The following is a 19,391-nucleotide window of genomic DNA, read 5'->3' on the forward strand; positions in this document are numbered from 1 at the left end:
TACCCTACCTTGCAGTCTCAAGAAGTCACTCTGCTATGATGGGCACGTTATTCCTCACATGATCTATGAGATCATCCAGATATCCACAGGAGATGGCCTGCTGTCACATCCGCGATCAGACACAGCCACCTTAGTTTGGGTCGCAGCATCGCACAGAAAGCAACGCCTTCTAGTTTTGGCTGCGATACCGTACACAAATCCGGAAGGAAGCACAATTGGCTTCTTAAGACGTCCTCGCTATGTATAAGAAAGGGTCAAAGGAACGGTATGTATAGAAGCAAGCTCAAGCAACTCTTTCAAGCTTCCTCACAATCAAGCCACTATCATCAAATCTTCTATCAACTTCCAACCTGATCTCGAGACCTACATCGCCAAGATGCATCTCCCAACTCTCATCGGCTCTCTCGCCCTGATAGCCAACACCGCTTTCGCGGCCGACATCGTCATCAACAACAAGTGCCACTACTCTGTTTGGGTCTCAACCGTTCAGAAGGATGCAACTCCGCTGAAGGAGATTCAGCCCGGCGACACATCCACCGAGGCACAGAAACCTGCTGTCGACAACGTTGGCGTCAGCGTCCAGGTCATCAAGCAGGACGCCTTTTCGAAGGAGCCAATCTTGAACCTACAGTACTCTTTGAATGGAGAAGATCTGTGGTACAGCATGAGCAACACACCGAGCAACGACCCGAACGCTTTAGCCTTCAAAGACGAGAAGCTTCGCATCCACAACACCGACGGTCTGCCTTTTACGGAGATTGTTTGGGTCGGCAATCACAGGCCCGAGGGCACTGAATACTATCACGGCGACGCAACCCTGACGCTTGAGCTGTGCGACGACTTCGCAAGACGCTTCAGAGCTTAAAATGCGGACGATGGCTGGGCATGGTGGTGTCGGTAGGCGACCAATCATGGCTGCGGAGGGTACAATGAAAGACGCGGAGATGTACAACGAAGTGGAGTAGGGTAATGGAAAAAATACAGCGTGTATGAATGTAGGGTATTAGAGAAGACGTCACTCCTTTAGGATTTGATCATGATAGGATATAATTCAAGTGGGTCCGTTCCGGTCGTATCGCATGGCGCTCTGACATGTCGAATCGTCCAAACTGTCCACGAAAGATGATCATAATCTCTTAATTAATGTTGTCTTTCTGCTTGACCTCAAGGTTCTGCGGCGCAAAGATAGACCTTTTTGGTAGGGTTTGTTTCGGTTCATCCGAATTGGTCCTAGCGCTGTTCCTGAACGCTAGACCCTGGCAGGTGTGTGATGCTCGATTGCCGACCCTTCGCTCTTGCAAACCACATCCCGCCGTCCGCACCTCTGTCGCACTGCTTCGTCAAACGCGCAGTTGTTATTTGTCATAGTCCTAGTGTCACACAGCGAGCTGACTCCAACTTCTTTTCGACGCAGCAAACCGACCCCAACATACGCGCAGCGCTGCGACTACCCTGCTTTAGACGATCAACGCCTCCTAGACCCTCGAGGGCATCACCTATCGCCATGGTTCGAAATGGCAGTCCGTCGCCAGCGGACAACTTTCCGCTGGGTCACTCTGCGACATCCCCTCAACCACAGCCTTCGAAGCGCGACAAACGGCGCAACATGCTCGCCGAGAAGCTGGCAGAGATGATGGCCACCTTCTCCGACAACCGGGACAGTCACTACAGAGCCCAGCTCGCCGCGCTTCAAGCCGACATCAACTTGATCATGAAGGCCGACCCGTATGCGAACCAGCCGCTCGAGGACAGCAATGAAGAGGCCGCCGAGCTTGTCTCGCAGATAATGGGGAACAACGTCCCTACCGCACCGAGCGCGGGTACCGACTACATTGCGCAATGTGGAAAACACTATTCGCGATTTGTCGACGCCGTCAACGATGCGATGGAAGAGCGCGACTACAACCTGACCATGCTCTGGGTGAGTCCCTCGGCTTCCCGCTGCACTGGTACGAGACGCTAACCGCCAATTACGCAGAACAAGCACGAGAACACCAAGAACGAGATCGAAAACTCACACTACTACAAAGTCCAAATCGCCGAAGAAGAACACAAGCTGCTCGCCGCCACCATCCGCGAACGACTGGTCGCAAGCATACAACAACGAACGAACAGGTTGAAGCGAGAGAAGGAGCAACTGGATCTGTCTGACAGCAACGCGATGCTCCTCCATCCCAATCAGTTTAGCATAGGGCACCCCGCAAGCCCTGGCGGACCGCAAGCGCCACGAAAGACCAGGAGGACAGGACACAAGTTTGGCGACGCGGAGGAGCTGGCTGCTGCTACCGAACACAAGAGAAAGCGCAAGCTGTATGAGGACCAGGACAACGATTCGCCAGGTCCATCTGGTCGCCCCACCGAGATGGGCATCGGCTCACCCTTCCGCGAAGCCAAAGCGCGCACCGTCAATGCCCAATTCGAATCGTCCGCATACTCCCTCGAGCGCCTCTTCAGCGAGAAGGAGCTCAACATGGCCATGAACCAAGCCACCATGGCCGCGTCGCACTTCTTCGCCAAGATGAAGAACACAGAGGCCGCACCGCAGGAAGCCACCACAAACGGCAACACCAACGGCGCAAACGGCGAGCACGCATCCGAGAACGGCGACGCCATGGACCAAGACCAAGACTCCGACGACGTCCCAGGCGCAACCGACATGATGCGCCAACACTCGTCGAACCCACACGCGACCCGCGGCGCCACACGCTCAGCTCTGAACCCCACGGCGGCTATAGTGAGCGGCCAAATACCTCCGTTCATCTATAACCCGCCCTTTGTTCTAGACGCTAAGATCTTCCAGAAGATCAACGCTTCCGCACCGCCACCACCTCCCCTCGGCGCACACGATATCGAGCAAGACCTAAAGTTGATGCTTAGAGACGCACCACCCGACGATGATATCAACGAGAAACTTCTACAAGCTGCGTGCAACCCCGTCAAAGCGCGCGACTACCAGGTCCAACCACCTAACTTCTCAGAGCCTGTTCATGAGATGACGAGTGCGCTTCGGAGTACAGCGCCGCATCTCGAGGTTGGTGCTAGCTTAGGTGGTGTACCGATGAGTGCGCAGAGTAGTATGGCGGGGTGGTCGGATGCTGGTAACAACACTCCTCTGGGTCGTTATGGAGAGAGGGACTCGTTGGCTGTTGGCGGTCACGGTGGTGGTGTTGCGATGACAAGGACTGCAAGTGGGAATGGAAGGGGACGTGGTAGGGGACGCGGAGGCGGAGGTGGGAACTGAACAGGTCCATTGCGGTCTACATGAGAGTAAGAGTGGGCAAACCCAGACACGATACTTTAATGTAGGTGTCCAGTTCCTTTACTTCTTGCCTCTACTGTAGTAGGGGACATGATCAGGTCTTCCCTTGAAGAGGGTTCCACGGTGTATCAGGTTTCGCGTTACGGTCTCGCACTATATATATACCCACGATTGGCGTTCGGGCTCACGGGTCATCACGGCGGTACACATGTACTTATATGTTTTGTTTGATCTCCTTTGTATGTGTCTGCAAGTATAGACTTGGGTGGAGTTCTCTGTTCGTAGTGCTTATATCAAGTATATATTATGACTTGCTTTCTTAGCTCTTGTCCGCCAGTATGTCACACATTTCGATGGCAAACAATGTTGAAAGAGATCTCGAGACGAGCTGGAGTTCGTGTTATGAAGTACGCCGGCGGGACAGCCACAGTACGACCTTATGGAAATGAACCCTCAAGGTATGCACTAACTGACATCCGTATGAGTCTACCACGTTCAAGGAAACAACACCCTGCAGGCTACATCAAGATGAAATCGAAAGTTAGTAAGCTTTTGACGCGCATGTAGACTCCTGTATTATACATAATTTCCATCTTCTGTAAGTGGACGTTCAATCTCTTCCTGGGACAAGGTGAGCCCTTGAGAAGGTCCACCCTCACAAACACCAGAGTCATATCATCATCATATGGCTTTCAAGTGAAGACCTCAACATCACAAAGCAAAGACAAGACAAAGTATTTGAAGTATTCTCTCAATTCTCTCTACACAGGATATGGAAATCCCACTATTAGAGTACATGCTATACCACCCAACTTTTCCTCCGAATCATTGATCGTTATTCATCCGATGCATTCAGTAAAAAATCCGTGAAAATGGGCTCAATATTGGCCGTTGAAACGCCGTGAACTACCACCTAAGAAAGAAGAAGGTCTATGCTTGAAGATGCACAAGGAGAAAGAAGACGAACAGACTGCATCAAGAAGAAGCGATCCGCTTAGTCGACCTCCTCGACAGTGGGGCCGTCGTCGCCGCCGGCACCACCAGGGGCACCGCCGCCGGGCATACCGCCACCGGGCATACCGCCGGGCATGCCACCCTCACCACCGGCTCCGTAGAACTTCATCATGATGGGGTTGGCGACACCCTCAAGCTCCTTCTGCTGGGACTCGTACTCGTCCTTGGTGGCGGTCTGGTTGTCGTCGAGCCACTGGACGGTCTTGTCGATCTCGGCGGTGAGCTTCTGCTTGTCGCCGGCATCGAGCTTCTCGTCGACCTTGGAGTCGCTGAGGGTGTTGCGGAGCGAGTAGGCGTAGGACTCGAGAGCGTTCTTAGCAGAGATACGGGCAGCCTCAGCCTCGTCCTCAGCCTTGTACTTCTCAGCCTCAGCCAACATGCGCTCGATCTCCTCCTTGGACAGACGGCCCTTGTCGTTGGTGATGACAATCTTGTTGGTCTTTCCGGTACCCTTCTCGAGGGCGGAGACGTTGATGATACCGTTGGCGTCGACGTCGAAGGTGACCTCAATCTGGGGAACACCGCGGGGAGCAGGTGGGATACCAGTGAGCTCGAACTTTCCGAGCAGGTTGTTGTCCTTGGTGCGAGCACGCTCACCCTCGTAGACCTGGATAAGCACACCAGGCTGGTTGTCGGAGAAAGTGGAGAAGACCTCAGACTTCTTGGTGGGGATGGTGGTGTTGCGCTTGATGAGAGCAGTCATGACACCACCAGCGGTCTCGATACCGATGGAGAGCGGCGCGACGTCGAGAAGCAGGATCTCGGAGGTGGACTTGGAAGATGTGTCACCAGACAGGATAGCGGCCTGGACGGCAGCACCGTAGGCGACAGCCTCGTCGGGGTTGATGGACTTGTTGGGCTCCTTGCCGTTGAAGAAGTCGGAGACCATCTTCTGGACCTTGGGGATACGGGTGGATCCACCGACCAAGACGATCTCGTGGACGGAAGACTTGTCGATCTTAGCATCGCGGAGGACACGCTCGACGGGCTCCATGGTGGAGCGGAAGAGGTCCTGGCACAGCTCTTCGAAACGGGCACGGGTGATGCTGGTGTAGAAGTCGATACCCTCGTACAGGGAGTCGATTTCGATGGAGGTCTGAGCGGAAGAGGACAGGGTGCGCTTAGCCCGCTCGCAGGCAGTTCGGAGACGACGGAGAGCACGAGCGTTGGAGGTTAGGTCCTTCTTGTGCTTTCGCCTAGTGGAGATAGTTAGCATATGTTCATGGATACAAAGCAGTCTCCGTGAACAATGTGTTGGAGGAGGAGACGATGTAGGCGCCAGGGTGATTTTTGTTTGTACTTACTTGAACTCGTTGGTGAAGTGGTTGACCAGACGGTTGTCGAAGTCCTCACCACCCAAGTGGGTGTCTCCGGCAGTGGACTTGACCTCGAAGATACCCTCCTCAATGGTCAAGAGGGAGACATCGAAGGTACCACCACCCAAGTCGAAGATGAGGACGTTGCGCTCACCCTCGGTCTTCTTGTCAAGACCGTAGGCGATGGCAGCGGCGGTAGGCTCGTTGATGATACGGAGGACGTTGAGGCCGGCAATGAGACCAGCATCCTTGGTGGCCTGACGTTGCGAGTCGTTGAAGTATGCGGGGACAGTGACGACAGCGTTGTTGACGGTGCCACCGAGGTAGGACTCAGCGGTTTCCCTCATCTTGACCAGGACCATGGATGAGATCTCCTCGGGTGTGAAAGTCTTCTCCTCGCCCTTGAACTCGACCTGGATGACTGGCTTGCCGCCCTTGTCGATGACCTTGAAGGGGAAGTGCTTCATGTCGGCCTGGACCTCAGCGTCGGCGAACTTGCGGCCGATGAGGCGCTTGGCGTCGAAGACGGTGTTGATAGGGTTCATGGCGACTTGGTTCTTTGCGGAGTCACCAATGAGACGCTCGGTGTCGGTGAAGGCAACGAACCTTGGACATGTTAGCAGTGGTCGTGACTGTAGGCAAGAAGTGGTGACTTACGAAGGTGTTGTCCGGTTACCCTGGTCGTTGGCGATAATCTCAATGCGGTCATCTCGGAAGATACCTACGCAAGAGTAGGTAGTACCAAGATCGATACCAATCGCGGGTGCCATGATGTCGATATGTGTGTGTAGTGGGGTATCAAAAGGGAAGAAAAAGTAGTGGTATGCTCACAAGTCGGTGACTTATAAAGGTGAGGCTTTCGCGGTGTAGTGTGGTTTGTGTTGTGTAGTGGAAAGAGAAACAGTCCCAAGGCGCGGGCAGACGAAGTTTTTGTATCGCCTGGCAGCGTGGTGTTTCTACAGAATTCCAGCGCCTTCGACGCGCCAAGCAACCAACCAGAACCTTCCCGCAAGCTCGCGCAAGCTCTGCGACCCACTAGAAACAGCTGCCTGGCACGCTTTCCGGGGGCAAATGCCTAATTCTTGTCATCCTGGCTCCACTCGCGGCTGATTGCACGGCCGCGGTATTGCGCCCAACGCCTTCTGCTCGCGGACTGTGAATCTTCGTGCATCTTCTGTCGCCGCCGCAAAGGGCGCTGGCCGCCGCCTTGCTATGACGGAGCCCTCACCCCACCAAAGCCTCAAACGGGTGACATAAGCGAGCTGCCCCGCCATGAGCGGGCCCATATGTCATTCCGCCCATGGCAACGACGGGTCGCTTCAAGTAGCTTCCAGATGTCCAGGATTTTTTTCAACCGTCGCGATCGAGTGAAGTCACCGCGGCGGGGTTTGCCTACCAATACGGCCAGCGTCCTGTTTGATCGCACACGACACGTACCAGCAGGCTTGTTGTTCTGGCTTGTACCTTGCCACGCATATGCTTTGTTCGCGGCCCAGACAAAGGGAACGTCAACGTACTCGCGGCATTCACATGTTGCCAGGGTATTGGAGACGCGCAATCTCCTCATACAAGGAGTCGCTGACCGGGTCTGCAGCCTACGTCAAGATGAAAGTGTGCAACTTAGATGACTGGAGGTCAATGTAGCCTCCAGAGTGTCTAGATTTTCCCTTGAACGAGATGCGCTTTGAACATATGGAGCAGGCCGTGGTTCCTGACACTCGAAATATACCATGATTGCAGGTGTATGCGCCATGTCTTGCATTGTGGAATGTGTTCTAAGAAACACTACAGATCACTGCAGCGGGTGGTTGATTAGTGAATAATTCGGCGAAGTCAAGCATCTTCCTGGGTACGCTACCCTGGTGCTGCTACTTCATCCATGCTGTCTACGGCATTCTGATCTCAGCAATATCGTGGCCATTGACGCGTAGACTGTGCAATAGTGACGCTTTTCAGCCCATAACACAAACTTAAAGTGCCAGAGTTTGCGGAGGCCGGAATAGATTTCTGATGCATTATTGGACTTCAAGACCTGACCCTACTATAGACGGATACTGGGAAACGCGTAGGCCCTCTGACAGTGGTGGGAAAGTGAGTCCGTTGCAGATTGCATCGTGTTTTCCCATGTCATCTGCTACGGGATCTGGGGCCCAGGAGGTATTCACTGGAATCGCGCAGGTTGATCACGTAGTCAGACTACATGTCTGATGTATACAGTGTGTCTGGGTATCGGCGATCTTCGGGCATTCGCTCAATGTCGTCGCTAGGGTCTACTCTTATACACCATGCTTTTGAACAGTCCCAAATCGTACAGCCTCATATATCGTACATCCGTTTTCCGTCTCCTACTGCTACAAATCCTCTGCCGCCCTACTAAACGCATTCTTAACCTCCTCCCCAGGCCCCCTCTTCCTCCAAATGTTCTCACTATTCGGCCCACCCTTCAGCTTCTCCTCCTTCTCGCGATACCGATCTTGAATCATCCTCTCCTTGACGTCTTGCCCATTATAGCTGTTCTTGGTGCGCATGCAGAACCAGAAATCATTCCAGTGGTCGGAACAGCTGCGCAGCTGGCCGTAGCGGTATAGATCGTTGAAGTGGCCGCCTAGTGAGGAGCAGTAGAAGGCGCTGTCGAAAGCGGCGCGGCAGGACATTGAGCGAGGGAGGGTGGGGTCGTATTCTTCAGGAGTTTCGGCATTGTTGGATTGGGTTTGAGGATTTGAGGGAGAGGATGAAGGCGTGTTCGTGGAGAAGGATGGCGGTGCGAGGTGTGGGTGGGCGGCGTAGAAGTCGGGGTCGTGGGGCGCGGAGTCGGGTTGTTGGTGTGGAGGTGTGTCTATTGTTGATGTAGGCGCATCGCTGGGCTTTTGCACTGGTGATGCTGTAGTCGATATGGTTTGTGGTTGTTGCTTTGCAGAGGTATCTGCGCCTGAGCTTGAGAAGGGCCACCAGGTCATTGTGAGGTGCGCGCGTGTGTATAGGAACCGGCGTGGTAGGTATGCGAGAGACGCGCTATTCGGAAGACTCGCGATAGGAACTGTAGCAGTCGATGGTGTGGGTTGTTGCGCGTCGAAAATCCGGCAAACGTTTAATCGATATGCTGCGACGAGCGGCAATACAATTGGTCGAGGCTAGTATGTTGTAGCTCGAATGTTCAGACGTCTAGGCTCTGGGTGCAATCCGCGGGGCTTGAGACTTGGGCAGAAATTCAAGAAATCCCCAAGGGCAATTGGCACTTCCGGCGAATCAGACATGAGACGGCCCGCACACGTGAGCGGGAAGCCTATACGCTACGTCATGCATCGCACTTGCAGCTGCCTTGGAGATCCCTCAAACTCCACCTTTACGCGTCTTGTGCGTCGTCTAATTCCTCGGTTGTGCCTACACGACGTGTCGCCTTTGCGTGTGTATTCTATTCTCGACACTCCCTACGGCCTGTTAGCGATCGACGTCTCGGTAATACTCAACGCAGCACAACACCCAACCTGTGCCGTATCCGCCCCACCTTGTGTTTACCACCTACAACCGCCCCGAACGTGGCATCCACGCATTGACGGCCGTTCCCTATGACTCCACGCAGCCCTACGACATAACGATACCCCTCCGCCTCCGACACACCCTATACCCCGCCTACCTACCTACCTACCCCCTTCGCCCGGCCTGGGTAACGGTCCCCCACCGCCGCTATGCTTGAGGGACTCGTGTCAACTCTGCTGAATCGGTTCTTGGGCATGTATGTCCAGAACTTCGATCCAAAGCAGTTAAACGTCGGAATCTGGTCTGGCGATGTCAAGCTGCGGGACCTCGAGCTCCGTCGCGAAGCCCTGGACCAGCTACGCCTACCACTGAACGTTGTCGAAGGACACCTTGGCTCACTCACACTATCCATACCCTGGTCAAATCTACGAGGGAAGCCGTTAAAGGTAAACATTGAGGATGTTTTCCTGCTGGCAGCGCCCAAGGAAGATGCCGACTACGACGCTGAAGAGGAGGACAAGCGTGCGCACGCCGTCAAGATGGAGAAGCTCGACAGCGCAGAGCTGCTGAAGGAGCGTAACACCGAAGGCATGAGCGCGGAAGAGCAGCAGAAGAATCAGAGTTTCACGGCGAGCTTGATCACTGCCATCGTCGACAATGTCCAGATCACAGTCAAGAACATCCACATCCGATACGAAGACTCCATCGCCGACCCCGGACACCCATTCGCCCTTGGTGTCACCCTCGCAGACTTCAGTGCTATCAGCACTGACGAGAACTGGAAGCCGACCTTCATCCAAGGCACATCCACCTCGACACACAAGCTAGCCACACTTGGCTCGTTAGCAGTATACTGGGATACGGATGCGAAGCTCATTGGAACTGGAAAGGGCAGCCAGAGCAGCGATGAGCAGCAGATCGACCGAGCCGATTTCATTGAGCGTGCAAAGGGTATGATTGCACGAGGCGATAACCCAGACTTGGGTGATCATCAGTTCATTCTCAAGCCCATCAGCGGTCGCGCTGGTATAGAGATGGACAAGACCGGCAAAATGGACGTCGCAAAGATGAAGGCTCGACTCCTCTTCGACGAGCTTGGTTTCATCATCGACGAGGATCAATATCGCGACGCGCTCATGCTGGTCGACCTATTCCACTACTTCATCCGCCATCAAGAGTACAAGAGGCTGCAGCCCAAGTCTTCGCCCAAGGAGGATCCTGCTGGCTGGCTTCGCTTTGCCGGTCAGGCGGTGCTCGACAAGATTCACGAAAGGAACCGGCAATGGAGCTGGGATTACTTCAAAGAGCGCCGCGACGACCGCATACGGTACATTGAGCTCTTCAAAAAGAAGAAGCGCGAGGAGAAGCTCGATGCTACGGAAGCTGAAGATCTCGATAAGCTCGAGCGAAAGCTTACGTACGAGGACCTCCGTTTCTGGCGCTCGCTGGCGCGCAATCAGCTGCGCAAGGAAAATGTTGGTGTCAAGAAGCCGCCGCCCAAGCAAACCTGGACTTCTTGGGTGTGGGGAAGTAAACAGGAAGAATCCCACGAGGACGAGAACACTCAGATGAGCGAACAGCAAAGAAAAGAGCTGTACGACGCTATCGATTGGGACGAGAAGAAGGCCATCACCGAGTCGGTGGACATGCCTCGCGAATACGTCAAGTTGGAGGTCAATATGAGCCTGCGCACCGGCAGCTTCACACTCAAGCGCGATCCCCATGGCAAATCGAACGAGATACTCCGGCTACTCTTTGACTCATTCAGCACGCAATTCCTCCAACGTACAGATTCCATGTTCGTCAAGGTCGCTCTTGAAGGCATGCGCCTCTACGACGGTACCACAGAAGGCAGTCTTTTTCCTCAAATCATCACAGTCAAGGATGCACCGCCCGTGCCGGACGACAAGCGCATCGAAGAGCTCAACGATGATGAATCACCCAAGGACGATGATGATGACGAGGAAGGTGATGAGAAAGAAGACCCGTTCTTCTTCCTCACGTTTGAGAACAACCCACTCGACGGAGCGGCCGATACAAACTTGACCATGAAGTTGAAGGGGATGGAGTTCGTCTACAACCCTAGGTTCGTCGTTGAGGTGGCCAAATTCTTCAAGCCTCCAGAGCGACACATGGAGTCTATTGGCGCACTCATGGAGACTGCTGGAGCGACGGTCGAGGGTATCCGCCAACAGACACGCGCAGGACTGGAGTTCGCCCTCACCGAACACAAGACCATCAACGCGCAGCTTGACCTACAAGCCCCGCTTATCATCGTCCCAGACTCTGTTACGAAGAAGTCAAGTAATTGCCTCATCGTTGATGCCGGTCATGTGAGTGTAACGAGCGAGCTTGTGGACAAGGATACCCTTCGCGACATACAGTCGAAGCAGAAGCAGCAGTATACCGACGAGGATTTCCGAAAGCTGGAGAAGCTCATGTACGACAAGTTCAACTTGGCGCTCCATTCGACGCAAGTGCTTATCGGACCATCCATCGAGGAAACTCGCGCGCAGCTCGAACAAGACTCCAGCTTGAAGAACTACCATATCGTTGACCGGATCAACATGGACTTCAAGATTGAGATATGCATCGTCCCTAAGGCGTCGGACCTGACCAAGTTCCGTGTGTCTGGAAACCTGCCGGTGCTCCACGCATCGGTATCGGACTCCAAGTACAAGAACCTGATGAAGCTAATCGATGTTGCTATACCCAAGTTTGACAACGACGGACCCAAAAAGCCAGTAATCGAGGGTGCGAAGGGTCCGTCCAACCTCAAGCCCACAAGCGATGCCAAGGCTGATTCGGACCCTCTCGGGCGGACGCGCTCAAAATCATTCGCATTTGCTGCACAAGAGCATGAGCTCGTGATGGAGGAAGAAGGTCACAACGATACAGACGAGAAGTTTGCAGATGCTCCAGAGAAGCGAGATGAGAAGAAAGAGGCACATCTACATCAACGAAACTTCGAATTCAAGTTCACTGTCGACAAGCTCAAGGGTTCGCTGTACAGAGCTGATCCGGAGGGCAGAAAATCTGATCAACTGCTGGTTGAGCTCATCGCTGAAAGCTTCGATCTTGACTTCTACCAAGAGACTTTCGAGATGGCTGCGGATGTTCGTCTCAAGAGCTTGGCTGTGGAGGATCACGTCGAAGAGTCTACCATTCCTGAGTTCAAGAACATCATCTCGTCCGAAGATGTCTCTGCAGACGAACAAAAGGATCTCTTCACGCTCAAGTTCGTCAAGGTGAACAAGGAGTCTCCGGAGTTCCAAACGAAGTATGAGGGCATCGCGACCAACTTGGATGTGGCTGTCTCAACCATCAACCTGATAGTTACCCGGCGGACGTTGCTCACGTTACTGGACTTCGTGCTCGATACATTCACCAATCCAGGCCAGCCGCAAAACCAGCAAGCCCAGATAACGGATAAGGAGACAGAACAAGCCGTTGCTGTCCAAACTCAAGCAGAGCCCGACAAGATACGCATCCGAGCAGAGATGAAGCGTATCGCCGTTGTTTTGAACAACGACGGAATACGGCTAGCCACGTTGAGTTTGAACTCTGGAGACGTGGGCATCTTCCTCAGCGGCAAGACGATGCGCATTGGTGGACGACTTGGAAATCTGTCACTCATTGACGACATCAACCAAGGTGTCTCCGAAGAGTCGTCTCTCCGTCAACTTGTGACTATTGAGGGCAAGAACCTGGCAGACTTCAGTTACGAGACCTTTGATGCGGATGCTGAGAGCTACCCCGGATACGACATGGCAGTCACGCTCAAGACGGGCTCTATCAAGATCAACTTCCTTACGGAGCCTTTCCGTAAAATCATGGAGTTCGCTGTCAAGTTCGGCAAGATGCAAGCCATCTTCAATGCAGCTCGTCAGGCTGCGGCGAACCAGGCGACGCAGATCCAGCAACGAGCGACCAAGTTCCACTTCGATATCACCATCAGTACGCCTATTGTGGTATTCCCACGTATGGTGGTCTCCGACAAACCAGATCGCGATACTCTTACTGCAAACCTAGGAGAGATCTACGCCAAGAACAGTTTTGTTCCTCTTGATGACTCCAAGGGTGCCGAGACCGCGAATAAGCTTTCGGCTGGTATCAGGAACATCAAGCTCACATCGAAGCTGCACTACGATGAGGACCGCTCTGAAGAGCTGCAGTTGATTGACAAGGTTGATCTCGATTTCAACATCACGATGGTCGAGCACAAGGCTGGACAGAAGCGGCCGGACCTTGAGATCGACGGTTCGATGTCGGACATTAACCTGATGCTCACACCGGAACAAATGAAGTTCGCACTGGAGCTGTCTCGCTCCATACCCGCAGCGTTTGCCACGGAGTCTGACGCTATAGATCAGGACGTGCAGGCCGAACTACCTCGCGAGACGACAGAGCCTGCGCGTCGACTCACGGACAAGGACAACACAGAAGAAGAGTCCTCCAAGAACGCTGTGTCGTCGCAAGGACCTGAGCTGCAATCTGACGGCGACAAGTGGACGAAGCTGGACTTTGTCTTCAAGGTCGGCACTATCGGATTGGAGCTTGTCAAATCTGAAGATGCCCAGCCTGTAGGCGATGTTGAGGCCGCTAGTCTCTCAAAGTTCTCCCTCAACGACACGAACGTCAAGGTCCGCATGATCAGTGACGGGGCAATGGAGGCTGAACTAGTCGTGCAATCTTTCACGATCCGAGACAGCCGCACGCAAGGAACGAACAAGTTCCGCAAGATCATGTCGCTCATCAACAACGATGTCAAGCAGCAATTCATGGCCAGTGTTTCTATTTCGGGCGGGAAGGAGAAGAGCATGATTGCGCTTCTTACCATTGATAGTCCAAGAATCATTCTGGCTCTTGATTATCTCTTTGCTCTGCAAGCCTTTGCAAACGCAGGTCTCGCTACCGATGAGCCTTTGGCTATCGAGGAGGTGGCCGAGCAAGAGGAGACTGATAGCGATGACGACATCATGTCACCGGATGGCTCTCGATCATTAGAACTTCCAGAGCCTGCGAAAGAGCCTACCGATGGTGGCATGAACATGTCGTTCCGTGTCAACTTAGTGGATGCTCAGGTTGTGCTCATTGCCAATCCAGCCATGGCCAGTTCAGAGGCCATCGTCCTCGGTACAAAGCAAGTGCTTATATCCAAGCAACAAGCGATGACGCTACAAGTCGACAAGGTTGGTATGTTCTTGTGCCGCATGGATCGCTTTGAGACCAACCGAATGCGCATCCTTGACGACTTCAGCATCCAAACAGCGCTCGACATCAGGAACCAAGGCGCAAAGTCTTCGATGATGAGCATTACCGTCGACATTGAACCTCTCGTACTTCGCTTGTCGCTCCGTGATATCCTGCTCGCTATGCAGATTGTCAATAGGGCATCAGCAATGGCAGCCCCAGCTGAGAAGAGTATGCCCTCGGCAGAAGCCAAGCAACTCAGGACAGGCACACCTTCCAAGAAGGGGACTTCTCATGCAGGCAAAGCCGTGTCCAACAAGCCTCGAACCAAGTCTCTCGCAACCACCAGACGATCTAGTCAACAGGTCGGGAAGCAGCAGGCACCCTCATCGTCTGCTGTACTCAAGCGAGAAGAACTTCACATCAGCGTTGAAGGTATACGCGTTGTTCTTATCGGCGATGTCCATGAGATGCCCATGCTCGACTGGCGCGTGAAGAAGTTTGGTGTCGACGTAAGAGACTGGTCGGGAGCGATGGTCGCCGACACCTCACTTGATACCCTAGTCAACGTCTACAACTTCTCCAAGTCTGCGTGGGAGCCGCTCATTGAGCCTTGGGCCGTTGGCTTCCACATGTCCAAGGATCAGAATCCAGACAAACTAGCCGTCGATATCTACTCGCGTAAAGCTATGGAGCTCACAGTGACAGCCGCGACGATTGCGCTGGGATCCAAATCGTTCGACTTCCTAACCAGCGAAGATGACATCTTGTCTAAACCTCGGGGTAGCGACGCTCCGTACCGTGTACGCAACTACACAGGTTTCAGCCTCGATGTCTGGGCTGAGGGCAAAGAGCAAGAAGGCTTTGCAGCTAAGCTTGAAGATGGAGAAGAGCAGCCTTGGCGATTCGAGGACCCCATGTCGACAAGAGAGTCGCTCTCCACGGATGGCGCAACCGGCATGCTTGGAATCAAACTACAGGGCAGTGGCTTCGACACTCTCACACGAGTACCTGTACATCGAGAAGGCGAGTTCTTGTACAACCTCAAACCGAAACAAGACCGCATCCAGCATCGTCTATTGATCGAGGTGAAGCTTGGCGCCGACAACATCAAGAACATCACCATTCGTTCCCCAATGTTGGTAGAGAACAACACCCAGATTCCGATCGAGCTTGGCATGTACAGCCCAGAGGACGGTCATCTCCTCAAGATCGACAAGATCGCTCCTGGAGATGCCAGACCAGCACCAGTCGGCGCCTGCTTCATGCACTCCATCGTCATCCGTCCCGATCAAGGCTTCGGCTATGCTTGGTCTAACGAGCGCTTGTTCTGGAAGGACTTGCTCAAGCGACCCACGAGGACAATCACTTGCCGTGGCGAGCAAGACGACCAATCTCCACCGTTCTACTTCCAACTTCATGCGGCCTATGACAAGAAGGACCCTCTCACTGGCGTCTACCCGTACATGCGACTACGCCTCCAGGCACCAGTCGAAGTGCACAACCTTCTTCCATACGACTTCAAGTATAGGATCTACGACAGCAACACGAAGAAGGACTGGACGAACTTCCTTAGAAAGGGTGGTATCAGCCCAGTTCATGTAGTGGAACTGTCGCATCTTCTCCTCATCAGTGTTGAGATGCAGGATGGACCTTTCAAGCCCAGCAAATTTGGCATCATCAACTCGACCGATCGCGAGAGTTTTAGGAGAGAGAAGGTGCTAGAGGTCAAGGACAACAACGACACTACTCTGCACCTCAACATGCATTTCTTGTAAGTACATTACATTGAGATTTAGTTGCAAGTACTAACAGTCCTCAGCAACTTCCCCGACGGTGGCGGCGCTTTCAAGGTTGCGATTTACAGCCCGTACATCGTTCTCAACCGCACCGGTCTTCAGCTTGATGTTCGAGCTCAGCAGCTCATGGGCCAAGCCAGAGCTGCTGCTGGACAAGGTGTCGTAACAGACAACCAGAACGATGCTGGCAAGGCCTTGCCCTTCATGTTCTCTTACCCGACAGAGAACAAGAAGAACCGTGCCCTCATCAGGGTTGGCGAGTCAAACTGGAGCAAGCCTCAGAGTTTCGATGCGATCGGTAGCACATACACGGTAGCCTTGCCCTCCAAAGCGGCACGCTCTGACATGCACTTGGGTGTCTCTGTCTCAGAGGGCGAAGGCAAGTACAACTTGACCAAGACCGTTTCCATCGCACCGCGCTTCATCGTCAACAACAAGATGAAGGAGGAGCTGCTCATCCGAGAACCTGGTCAGTCTGATTGGATGACGGTGAAGGACGGCGAGCTGTTCCCTCTCCGTTGGCTGCGACAAGGCGGAGCACCACAATTGTCGCTTTGCTACCCCGGTGTTAACAACCAGTGGTCTTCTCCCTTCAACATCTCCAACGTCGGCAACGTTCACGTCAAGCTTTCGAAGGCTGGACAGCGCCAGAAGCTTGTTCGTGTCGACATTTTGATGGAGGCAGCAACAATCTTCTGCCATGTCAGCGTTGAGAACAAGCACTGGCCGTTCTCATTCAAGAATATGAGCGACCAAGAGTTCCTGTACTGGCAAGCCAACCCCAACCTGGATGAGGACGAGGATGACCGCGGTTCTGGTTTCCGACCGATCAGGTACCGCCTGCCTCCTAGGAGCATCATGCCATATGCGTGGGATTTCCCGGCTGCGAAGAACAAGGAGATTGTCATCAGCGCCAATGGCCGAGAGCGACATGTCAAGCTTGCCGAGATTGGTCCGCTCATTCCATTCAAGATACCGCCTGGCCAAGAACGTGGCGGCATGAAGGTCATCGATCTGAACGTCGTCGCAAAGGGCCCCACGCAGACTCTCGAAGTATCGAACTACAAGCCATCTAAGAGTATGTACAAGCAGAAGTCTGCTGGTTCGTCTTCGACGGCGACCGGCTTCGAGGTGAAGGATATGGATACAGACGTCACTTTCAAGGCGCAGATACGCCTTGCTGGTATCGGTATCTCGCTCGTCAACCGCCATCTCAAGGAGCTTGTGTATGTTACACTGCGCGACATCGAGATGAAATACTCCGACTCGCCCCTCTACCAGATGGTCAACATGCAAGTCAAGTGGATCCAGGTCGACAATCAACTCTACGGCGGCATCTTCCCGATCATCTTCTACCCCAGTGTCGTTCCAAAGACGGGTAAAGAGATGGAGGCGCATCCCATCTTCCAGACAACCATCACCAAGGTCAAGGATGATTCGTATGGTGTGCTCTACATCAAATACTTCACCTTCCTGCTCCAGCAGATGACGATCGAAATTGACGAGGACTTCATCTTTGCCATGATCGACTTCGCGAATATCCCCGGTGCTTCTTGGTCCGAAGAGAAGCAGGGCAAGTTATGGGATGACAATCTCAGCATTCCCGAGCCAAAGCAGGAACAATCTGGCCAGGACGTCTACTTTGAGCTGCTTCATCTTCAACCCATGCAAATCGATCTGTCGTTCGTCCGAACAGAACGTATCAACGCTGAGGACACCATGAGCACTTCCAACCCATTCATGTTCGCCGTCAATGTTCTCACCATGTCAATTGGCAACGTCAACGATGCACCAGTACGATACAACTCGTTGATGCTAGAGAACGCACGCATCTCGACAACTGCGTTGATCAACAACATCAAGAACCACTACGTGCAGGAGTCGCTGCGACAAGTGCATGTCATCATCGGGTCTGCTGACTTCCTCGGTAACCCAGTCGGTCTGTTCAACAACATCAGCTCTGGTGTTGCAGACATCTTCTACGAGCCGTACCAGGGTCTCGTCAAATCGGATCGACCCGAAGATCTTGGTATCGGTATCGCTAAGGGTGCATCAAGTTTCGTTAAGAAGTCCGTGTTCGGATTCTCAGACAGTATGGCCAAGTTCACAGGCAGTATGTCAAAGGGTCTCTCAGCGGCCACTTTGGACAAAGAGTTCCAGGACCAGCGTCGCATGTCCCGGTCTCGCAACAGGCCCAAGCATGCGCTCTACGGTATCACGTCCGGTGGCAATGCTTTCGCCAGCAGTCTCGCCAGTGGTCTTGGTGGTCTCGCCCGTCACCCCATCCAAGGAGCTGAGAAGGAAGGTGCTCTTGGTTTCGTAAAGGGAGTCGGCAAAGGACTGTTGGGAGTACCTACCAAGGCCGCCATCGGAGCCTTTGATCTTGCCTCCAACATGGCAGAAGGTGTGCGCAACACAACCACCGTCTTCGACCAAGAAGGCCTCGATCGCGTGCGCCTCACGCGCTTCATCGGCACAGACGGCATCGTGCGCCCCTACTCTCAACGTGAAGCGCTCGGTCAGTTCTGGCTGAAGACACTTGATAACGGCAAGTACTTCAACGAAGACTACATTGCGCATCTTGAGCTGCAGAACAAGGAGATGCTTGTCATGCTCACATACAACGGCCTCATGATGGTGCGCACGAAGAAGCTGCAGACTGAATGGGATGTACCACTCAAGGACGTCCAGACCATCAGCAAAGAGAGGACTGGACTGGGTATCACGCTCAAGGGAGGCACGAATGGGCCTTTCATTCCGGTTAGTGATGAGGAGAGTAGGAATTGGTTCTACCGACAGGTTGCTGTGGGTGTTAATGCTTATAATGACCGGTGGAACGCGAAGGGTTGATTGAGATGGGGAATGAGTGAGTAGAAGGGGAGGTATAATGAGGTTTATGAGTATATGGCATAGCGTGGTTTTGGTATGAGGTTCTGTTTTCGATTGGACTCCTATAATGTATACTCTTTCTATCAATCCGACAGTTTTTCTCTTGGAAAAATGCAGCAACATAATGGTGCGTCATCTCCAGGTCGACTTGTCAGTGTGGCCGGACTAAAGCGAGGCTGGGCCGAATTATGATCGAACTGATAACATGGCGCGTGAAAGCCCCACCGCGCAACGGCACATTTTGTCTCATGGTGACAGCTCCTTCGCGTTATTTACGGGTCGCGGCACCGTTGCGATCCACTCCAAGCAAGGATCACGATTGCGATGCCGAAGCATGGCCGGCGATGATGAAAAGCATGCATGACGTCAGACTGGCGTCGCGCGTCAACCTGCGGGGGAAGCTTGTAGCTGGAATCGCAAAGTACTATCTAACCCTATCTTCTC

The 19,391-nt window shown here is 53.4% G+C and overlaps 5 protein-coding genes across 5 annotated transcripts; 3 read left to right on the plus strand and 2 right to left on the minus strand.

The window, feature by feature from the left end:
* Window positions 1-38: 38 nt before the first annotated feature.
* Window positions 39-865, plus strand: J4E83_004255 (uncharacterized protein; the record flags this gene model as incomplete). The annotated part of the gene is made up of 2 exons (XM_049331184.1): window positions 39-46; window positions 289-865. 2 exons carry the CDS (start codon window positions 39-41, stop codon window positions 863-865), a joined length of 585 nt encoding a protein of 194 aa, XP_049189730.1.
* Window positions 866-1,504: 639 nt separating this feature from the next.
* On the plus strand, window positions 1,505-3,241 carry J4E83_004256 (uncharacterized protein; the record flags this gene model as incomplete). The annotated part of the gene is made up of 2 exons (XM_049331185.1): window positions 1,505-1,921; window positions 1,979-3,241. 2 exons carry the CDS (start codon window positions 1,505-1,507, stop codon window positions 3,239-3,241), a joined length of 1,680 nt encoding a protein of 559 aa, XP_049189731.1.
* Window positions 3,242-4,253: 1,012 nt separating this feature from the next.
* J4E83_004257 (uncharacterized protein) lies at window positions 4,254-6,359 on the minus strand (the record flags this gene model as incomplete). Its single annotated transcript, XM_049331186.1, has 3 exons — window positions 4,254-5,469; window positions 5,578-6,195; window positions 6,247-6,359. 3 exons carry the CDS (start codon window positions 6,357-6,359, stop codon window positions 4,254-4,256), a joined length of 1,947 nt encoding a protein of 648 aa, XP_049189732.1.
* Window positions 6,360-7,940: 1,581 nt separating this feature from the next.
* On the minus strand, window positions 7,941-8,546 carry J4E83_004258 (uncharacterized protein; the record flags this gene model as incomplete). The annotated part of the gene is made up of 1 exon (XM_049331187.1): window positions 7,941-8,546. One exon carries the CDS (start codon window positions 8,544-8,546, stop codon window positions 7,941-7,943), a length of 606 nt encoding a protein of 201 aa, XP_049189733.1.
* Window positions 8,547-9,275: 729 nt separating this feature from the next.
* Window positions 9,276-18,908, plus strand: J4E83_004259 (uncharacterized protein; the record flags this gene model as incomplete). The annotated part of the gene is made up of 2 exons (XM_049331188.1): window positions 9,276-16,033; window positions 16,082-18,908. The coding sequence occupies 2 exons, from the start codon at window positions 9,276-9,278 to the stop codon at window positions 18,906-18,908; spliced, it is 9,585 nt and encodes a 3,194-aa protein (XP_049189734.1).
* Between the last annotated feature and the right edge of the window lie 483 nt (window positions 18,909-19,391).

Source organism: Alternaria metachromatica (assembly GCF_023757995.1).
Source record: "Alternaria metachromatica strain BMP 0045 chromosome Unknown scaffold_7, whole genome shotgun sequence".
Classification (NCBI taxonomy): Eukaryota; Fungi; Ascomycota; class Dothideomycetes; order Pleosporales; family Pleosporaceae; genus Alternaria; species Alternaria metachromatica.